This window comes from Alligator sinensis, unplaced genomic scaffold, assembly GCF_000455745.1.
Source record: "Alligator sinensis unplaced genomic scaffold, ASM45574v1 scaffold466_1, whole genome shotgun sequence".
In the NCBI taxonomy this organism is placed as follows: domain Eukaryota; kingdom Metazoa; phylum Chordata; order Crocodylia; family Alligatoridae; genus Alligator; species Alligator sinensis.
Window position 1 is genome coordinate 19713 of NW_005842406.1, and position 9448 is coordinate 29160.

The following is a 9448-nucleotide window of genomic DNA, read 5'->3' on the forward strand; positions in this document are numbered from 1 at the left end:
GGGAATGAGGGATTTGGGGGTTTTAATCAGAGAAATGTTGTTGTTTTTTTTTAAATCAGAGAATTTGTGATTTTTAAACAGAGAAAACCAGGATCCCTGATAATAACATGTGACAAGTTTTCTTTTTCTCTTCTCTATTGAGCAGGATTGTAATACTAATCAGTCATCACCAGAGGGCACTATTAGAATTTCCAGTTTGTGTCTTCGTAACGTTGAAAACATTTATCTTTCAAGGAAGTGATGTATTCTTTTTCTACTCCAGGAACTAGAAACACTTCAGAATGTATTTTTTCTGACTGCTTAAAATGATTTAAGTACTAAGATACTTGTTACAGAGATAATCACAAGTGTTAAAAACTTTGTTGCAACCTAACCCTTCAAATTTGGACTTCAATATTTATCTTTTTTTAGGACTTCTGTTCTCCAGGATTCAGAATGAACACCCTTTTCTTGCTTCTGTTAGTTCTTCTTTTCAGTAAGGACTTTTCAGGAGTAGATGGGAAGAAATGGAAAGGTGAAGGTACAACACCTAACTTGGACAGCATTATAATTGGAAGGTGTTATGAATACATTAGAACTGTGAATCCTGCTGTTGGGTAAGTATTTGTTTTTTTGTCTAATGGTTTTTAATTCATAGTCCTGATACTAAAGCATTCATTATATAAATAACCCTATTAAAACCAACTCAGGTGACCAGAACAAAAAAATTGGTGTTAAAAAATTTAGTCAAAATAAAGGAGACATGACACAAAGCAACATTTTCAGGTTTTCAAGTATTATCTCATCTTTTCTTTGCTAGGTTGCAGGGTCCATTGATGAAAATGCTGAGGCATTGGGATCTCTGATGGACTTTAAAACTTTTGTGCTCTGTGATTTATTGTATGTGAATTTCCTGCCGCCAAATACAGGTCCTACTGAATTGTTTCATGTACTGTTTTTAACCTTAAACTTTGGTTTCATTAAATCATTGAACAGACTTTTAACCACATTTGAGGAACAGTGCTGAAAACATATTAAAACTGTGAAATGAGTATTACCAGTGCTTTTAGTTGGGTTTAGTCTGAACTGTTTGTAAGAAAAAGATTCTGGTGTTTTCTTGGAAAAAATTAAGTGGATACACTAGGTTGTTCTTCTATGCTAAAAAGGTCATTTCTATCTTTCTGATAACAAAAAACAGACTTGTTATAAGACCTTCATTTATGTTTTGTAAATAGTTCTGTAAGAGTTGGGCAGACATTTTCTGGAAAGCTGCTGACAAAATATGTTGTTGCCTACAAAAACTCATGCCTCTCTTGAGTCAGTTAAAAAGACACCAATTAATCTCAAGGATGCTATCTTCTACCTGGAAGGACAATGAGAATGGTTCCTAGAAGGAGAGGAAGCCAGAACAAGAAATGGAAGAGAAAAAGAATGTTGCAGAACCTTAAGGTGAAAGCAACAGGTGTAAACTACAAAAAAATCATTCCAGGTGGTATCCTAAACCAGGTCTCCTGTGACTTTATGCAGGAGAAGCTCAGGACTGACAGCTCAATTTAGTGAGAGACAAAATTACACCTATGTTACCAAAAGAGACTCGAAGAGAATTATTTATGTAAGGAGAGATGTTAAATAAGACGCTAGGTGCAGAATAGCTTTTTTCAAATCTGAGAAAGCAGGAGATACAGTTTGAGTTAAATATTAGTTAAAACAATTACTTTTGTTTAACCACATTCTAGGATAGAGTGTGGTCACTGAAAAAGGGAAGTGAGAAACAAACCTGTCTAACAAAGAGCAATGATTAGTGGAAGTGGTTAGAAACTAAAGAAGAGTTGCTATATTTAAACTGACTTCTGAAATTTGCAGTTGGTTTGGGTTGTTTTTTTTGTAATATATAGTAAATGTGTTACATTCACATGGTTTATTCAATGATGCAGCCTATTTCTTTGCTGGATGATCCTTGGTAGGCAAAGGCAGTTTTTAGACTGGTGAGGTGCTGGCCCTCCACGCTGCCTGGCCCCTGCCACATGCCCTGCTGCTGCCTGCCTCTCTGCGCCTGTGCCCGCCCCCTACCCTTTGCACCTCATGCCTGTGCTTGCCCCTCCACTCTCTGCTTCCCCCACCCCCTGCTCCCCCATTCAGCCCATCTCCTCCATGTCCTGCTCCCCTGTGCCTCCTGCCTCCTCCAACCCTTGCCTTCTGCTGCACCTCTACTCTTCCAGGGCAGTTGGCAGTAGCATGGTCCCAATTAGGAAATACCATATATAAATCAATGTAATACATGCTGGCCCCAGCCTGGCCCAGCCCAGCCAGGGAGAAGGGACAGCAGATCCCAGCAAAGCTGGGTTGGAGCTGGAAGGGCAGGAGCCAGAGAAGGTAAGGGGGGAAGTGGTAACTAGGGGAAGGGGAGCAAGAAGTTAGGGGGCAGGCACAAGCATGGGGGGAGGCAAGTAGGGGGCAGGCTTTTCACCATGTTCCAGCTGGCCACATGTCCCCTCCCCTGCCAAACGAGCCATTCTGGCCCAAGGCAGAAGGTGGCTCAGCTCCAGCCTCAGCCCTTAGCCTGAGGTCAAAGCTGGAACTTACCCACTCCCACCCCAGGATGGTACTCACATCCAAGATGAAGCTTCCCTCACCCCCAAGCTGATTTTGAGTGGAAAAAATCTTATTCTGGATTCAAGTAAATACAGTTGATTTAGGGCAGATTTAGCAGTGCATCTTTCAAATCTGGTTCAAGGTGGCTCATGAAGAGTTTGGCAAAATAAGAAGAGGTCATCCTTGTGCTCATGGTTTTGCAGAGCCAGCTGTTAAAGGTAAAATTCTTTTGGGTGAGGTAAAACAGATGAGTTACGCAGTTCACTATGGCTTGAAATCTGAGTTGCCCATGGTTCAGTAAGGCTTTAATGTTTTCCAGCTAGTGGGTGTTAGTAACGATGTCCAGGGATCCTGGTTTGCTCTGATTAAAAAAAAAAATCACAAGTTTTTGGAATAAAAAAGGTAACCCAAAATCTACATTTTTCTGTGATCAAAATGAAACACCACTAATATATTAAAAATGTGGATTTTGGGTTAGTTTTTTAAAACTAAAACTTGGGGATTTTTTTTTTCAATCAGAGAAAACCAGGATCCCTGGTGGCAAATACAGTCTTCTCAGGAAGGTAGATTATGTTGTGGATTTTGTTGAGAAATCCTGTTATGTTTTGTAGAAAACTTCTTTGAGTGATAAGTGGATGAGATGATGGTTGCTATTAACGCTGAATGTTCTTCAGCATAGATACTGCAGTTGGATATAATGAATCTTTCAAGGTTTTCTTGTTTGTATATTTTAGGAGGCATGTACAATGTTTCAATGGGGGGTAGAGAAGACATTGGTTTGTATAGATTTTTTTCTTTGAAATGATGGAGAGAGTATTTTGGTATCTTTGAGTTCAAGGGTGAATACTGGCATGAGTGACTGGTGCCTCCTGAACCAGCCCTACTGACAGCATCAGTGTTGGCCATCAGGGGGCACACTGGCCCCCTCAGGGGGGTATGTGTACCCCCGTGCACCTCCTACCAGTCGCCTATGAATACTGGTGTAAAGGCCTTTTTTAGTTTCTTACAATACTTGGTGTAAGAGAGTTGTCTGTTGATCTAATTTTTGCAGTTTGGGATGACAATGGCTCCTTCCTTGTCTGCTGATTTCATCACTGTTTGGTTGTTTTAGCTTAGGGATTCTTGTAGTGATTAATGATTTTACCCAACAAGGATGCTACACTAGGGAAATAGACCGCATCACTGAATGGTTGGTTTTGTAGAACAGCATAAGAACTACAGATCTGCATTATGTTAATATGCTATGTTATTTCCAATCTGCTTTTAACAGATACTGATAGAATTTGAATTTAATTTCTTACATGAGTAGAATCCTATGTCCTCTACTGAATACAATTTAATGTGAACCTTTTTAAGGAAACATAAAAGTTTTTGGAAGTTTAATAGTTTAATTTGGATTTCAAGTTACTAATAGCTTCTAAACAGTCTTCTCCCCTGATTTTTTATTTTATATTCATTAATTGATATTCTAATTTTTAGAGTTAATACTGAGTAAGATTTTCAAAAGTGTTTAACTATCATTATATCCAAATGAAAAAAAAGCATACATTTTACATTTTTGAATGTTTTTACCCCTTGTGATTAAAAGGAATCTAACAAAATATTTAAAAAAATGTTTATGGAACCATACATTGAAATGGGTTTATGAGATACAATTTTAGATGGCAAAGTAATAACGGATTCATTTCTTGGACACTTCTTCCTTCCCATCACATCACATAAAAAAGGGGATAGGCAACAATGTTAAAGGAATTTTCCTGTTTAAGAAAAAAAATAAATAAAAAGAGCTTTTTGTTTCAGTCTCCCCAGTGATATCACTGTCTGCATCCAAAGTTGCAAAGCTGGTGGAGGATATACCTAAAAGTGTATCCATGCAGGAAAGGATGACTGTAATAAGGGTGGATATTGGTACACAACAAAGTGCTTTCCTGAATCACAGTAGCAACTGGCATTATAGAAAGCAAGAGCTGCAGAACCAATGTCAGTGTTATGCATTTTCTTGTTTTCTTGCAGTCCTATAAACAATTACTGTAAATCAAAACAAAATGGAAATGCCATGTCACACAGTTGCAAAATAGATATTCTAATTTTTAATACCCTTGGGTGTGTACAGAAGTTGCTTTTTTGCCCTTTAAAACGCTTTATTGCCATGACTTAACAGAAGTGCATGGCTTTATAGCACTTTAAAAATGGGTCAAATTTCTGACCAGTGGAGAAGTCCCGGGCAGCTGTGGAGTGCCTCCTGCCTCCTACCTTGGAAAATGCAGGGAGGGAGCCTCCCCCACCAAACAGTGAACTTCTGTCATGTTTAAGAGTGCTGTAACTGTATAGTGCTATAAAAAGTGCTTTAAATTACAGCACTATAAAATGTGCACAGAGTACTTCTGTAGACACCCCTTCCATTTAATTTTTTTGTAATTTATTTCCAAAATGGTCCCAAGCCAATGCAGGTGTAGGCCAGTTTACACTTTTGAAGTTGTGTAGCACAAAACTCTTAACAATATATTAAATATTTTCATGTGAGTCAAACATGAGTGAAGAGATTTTGCTCAGACATTTTAAATTATCTTTGGATTAGAACAAAACAAAAGGAAAACTTCAGTCAAAAGTGGATTTTTTTTTCAGAACATCACTATCATATAAAAGTAAGGGGTTAGAATTAAAATAATATTGTGGAGTATAATGGAAGTTTCTAATAAGAAAATGCTATAATTACACGTGTACTATACTATATATAGTATATATACTATATGTATACTATATGTATACTATACATATATGTATACTATATGTATACTATAGTGTATATATACTATATGTACTATACATATAGTATATATATGTATATATATGTATATATATGTGTGTGTGTGTATATACTATATACACATTTATATGCTACACATTGCTGGGCAGTATAGAAAATTCAAGTTTCTAAAATGTAATATCTTCTTTTTTTTTTTTTAGCTGTCTGCTAAATAAATCCAGCATAACTCATTGGTGTCTCTCTTAAGGTTGCTAAAAGTTGTCCTAAGCAACAAGCCTTCATCATGCCATAGTTTCAACAAGTATTTTTGTTAATTAAGATGCCTTGGGTAGTACAGTAGAATGATAATTTATTTGCTTAGATATGAGATGAGAGAGGTGAATAGGAAAAAAGCAGTAAATGAATTAATTATTCAGTCATTTACTTCTGGACTTCAACAGCCATTGAAGTCAAGTTCCTACATGGAAAGAAGATTTCTTATAGTAGACTGCTTTTTAATGAAAAAGACTTGGTGGAAGGAAGCTAAAGCCAGAAAAAAGGCACAAATAAGGCCATTGGAACAACTTGTGTAAAGAGGTGGTAGACTGATGTCTTTAAATCGAAACTCTGTGTCTTTCCAAAAGATACACTACCATTCAATAGAAGTTGTAAACTTGATAAGGAAATCGCTGAGTCAATCTGTGGCCTGTCTCATACAGGAGGTCAGATTAGACAAGGGTTCAGTCTAAATCTATGGCACCTTAAATCTGTGATTCTAAGAACTGAGAACATCTCAGAGATGTGCTCAGTATCTCCAAGAACTATACAGAGAGGCCTGCCCCTCTACTATAGCCACAATGCTGGAAGAAGCATGGCTAAATAAAAAGCACACATTATGACATGGGTTTCAAATGGAAAAGACATATGCCATGGCTATACTACAGACTTCTGCTAACATATGTGTCATGGAGGTGTGAAGAGGTCCAACCCCTGAACAACACAGACATGTCTGCAGAAACTTATGGTCATGAGTAGTATATAGGCTCACTGCCCTTCAGTGCAAATGACAGGTGGGCAGGACCGGAAATCCTGCCCCCTTAGCCCCACCCGTTCCCCCTTATATGGTGTGCAATGTCACTAGCCCTGCCCCCTGACCCCAGTCACATGGTGTGTGGCATCATCAGCCCCGCCCCCTGACCCCTGTCACGTGGTGTGTGACATCAACAACTTCACCCACACCACCAGTCACGTGGTGTGTGACACCACCACCACATGGTCCATGACATCAGAAGGACAGCCCATGCAGACCCCCAAAGCCCAACCCCTCATGCTGCAAAAATCACCCTAGATCACATGGTACAGTTATGACCTATCAGGTCCCAGACTGCTCTAGCCCCCACCCCCAGAGCACAGTCATGGCCTCTGGGGTGGCAGTGGGGTGGTGTGACCCCTCTAACACCCCCCCCCACCCCCCCCAACCAATTGGTGGGGGTTTCAGAGAACTTGGACCTCCCAAGAACAATGTTGAACCAATTGGAGCAAGTAGAGGGGTTGGGATTTAGGCTGCAAGCCCCACCAGGTCTATCTGCTTTCCCAAATTACCCCTCTGTTTGTCTGAGACCGTGCTCAGACATGAGGGGGGGAAGACATGGAGGAGATTCAGGAGTGTAAGATGGATGCCAAGTCTACCAAAACAAGACCTGGGACTGTGACAGAACTCGAGCAGTCCATATCAGAACCGCCTATGGAGAGCGTGGACAACTCTGTCTCAAGGGACTCTCAAGGGACTCTGCTGAGGCAACATTTTTGTCCAAAGACAATGACCATTAACCCTGGCTTTGAGCCTGTGGAGATTGCCGAGCAGGGCTACAAGCCCATGGAAGTCACAGAGCAGGGCTATGAGCCCACGAAGTTCACTGAGCAGGGGTGTACTCGAGGGCTATTTTCAAATAAAAAAGTATCCCACCCAGAAGAAGGTTTCTTGCGTGACCTGGTTTTGAACAACTGTTCAAGATGAGGCTGAAGACCTTGTTAATGTTGTATTTCTTACCTGCTTAATAAACCTTGTTTTACCATGGTTTAAATTTGTCCTCAAGCATTTGAATGCACCACACAGGTGTTAGCATGGGGTGGGGGTGGGGCAGCGGTTACCAGACATGTCTACACAGGAGGCTGTGTTAAAGGAAGTTTATTACTCTCCTGGTGAAGCTGGCAGTTTTGGCGGGGTAAACACGCTTTTTGAAGCCGCCAAAAGGCAGAATAAGGTTCTGAACAGGAGCGGGGTTGCCATCTGGCTTTCAGATAAGGACACTTACAACCTACACAAACTGGCGAGAAGATATTTTAAAAGAAACAAGATTTGTTTCAGATATTGATGTGCAATGGCAGGCAGATTTGGTGGATGTGCAGCAGTTTTCCAAGCAGAATCGTGAGGTTAAGTTCATCTTAACAGTGATAGACATATTATCTAAGTATGCCTGGGCTGTGGGTCTAAAAGACAAGTCAGGAGGTGAAATAGCTCGGGCCTTTAAAACCATTTTTACAGAGGGCCGTGTACCTCAAAAATTACAGACTGACCAGGGGAAAGAATTTTTAAATAAGTCTTTAAGCAAACTGTTAAAACAGTATAATATTCACCATTTTGTGATGAACAGTGAAGTGAAAGCGGTGGTGGTAGAGAGGTTTAACAGAACATTAAAATAAAAAATGTGGAGGTATTTTACAGCCTGCAACACCTTTCACTACATTGATGTGTTACCAGAGTTTATAAAGAGCTACAACCACAATTTTCACGGAACTATCCACACCAGGCCTGTTGATGTGAACTTCTCAAATTCTCCACAGGTGTGGAAAACCATGTACGGGGACTATTAACCAGCAGCACTCATGTTTAGAAAAGGAGACCACATGAGGGTGTCTAGGACCAAAGGGAGGTTTGAAAAAGGTTATGAGCAAATATTCACCGATGAGATTTTCATAGTGGGTGAAATCCTTAGACACGTGTAGATGCCTGTATACTGCCTAAAAGATTACAAAGATGAACCTATCGAGGGTTCTTTTTACCCTGAAGAACTACAAAAAGTGAACCCCAATCAGGACAGAGTTTACAGGGTTGAAAAAGTTCTAACAATGAATGGAAAGGGAAGAAAGAAGCGGTTGTTGGTGAACAACCAACTGGGGTGTTGGTTGTTAAATTTAGCTGGGGTGGCCAGCTAAATTTAACAGCTGGGTGGACAGCCTCCTGGGAGTGGGAGGAAGGCACGAGCACCCCCAGGAGGCCTTGGGTGCCTCTACACTAATGCTCGGAGTATGGGGAATAAACAGGAGGAACTCGCCCTCAGAATAGCCAGTTCAAACCCAGGCATAATAGGGATCACAGAAATGTGGTGGGATTCATCCCACGACTGGGCAGTGAGCATTAGGGGCTATAGGCTCTACAGGCGGGATAGAGAAGGAAAGAAGGGAGGGGGTGTGGCGCGCTATGTCAAAGAGCAATTCACATCCTCTGCCAGCAAAATGGGGTCAGAGGAGGGGCAAGCTGAAGTGCTTTGGGTCAAGATACAAGGGGGTCATGGGGAGAGGGATGTAATGGTGGGGGTCTACTACAGACCCCCCAACCAAGGGGAGGAGCTGGACCGGGAATTTTCAGGCCAGCTTGCAGAGGCACTTAAGGCAAGGGATGTAGTTGTCATGGGTGATCTAAATTAACCAGACATCTGCTGGGAGGAGCAATCAGCCAGGTCGGACTGATCCAGGAGGTTCCTGGCCGAGATACAGGACCTCCACTTAACCCAGGAGGTGCACAGACCCACCAGAGGAAATGCCCTGTTGGACCTGGTCCTGGCCACAGGTGATGATCTGGTAAGGGGCCTCCAGGTCCTTGACCACCTGGGTGATAGCGATCATCGCTTGCTGGAATTCATCATCCAGCGCAGGGTGACAAAGGCCTGCAGCAAGGCGGTAGCCCTAGACTTCAAGAGGGCCAACTTCAAGGAGTTGAGGAGATTGGTGGGAGAGGCTCTGGGGTTCTGGAGGGCAGGGGAACTCAGTGCCCAAGAAGAGTGGTCGTTCCTTAAGGAGACAATACTCCGGGCCCAAGGGATGACAATCCCAACAAGAAGGAAGGGGGGC

At 41.4% G+C, this 9448-nt stretch overlaps 1 protein-coding gene across 1 annotated transcript in view; it reads left to right on the forward strand.

Moving 5' to 3' along the window:
- The first annotated feature begins 254 nt into the window (after window positions 1–254).
- The window catches only part of BST1 (bone marrow stromal cell antigen 1), a 105518-nt gene continuing 96324 nt past the window's right edge, over window positions 255–9448 (forward strand). Inside the window, exon 1 of the mRNA XM_025211453.1 lies at window positions 255–596. Coding sequence (XP_025067238.1) covers window positions 436–596 — 161 coding nt within the window. The 5' untranslated portion in view covers window positions 255–435. The remainder of the gene's footprint in view (window positions 597–9448) is intronic.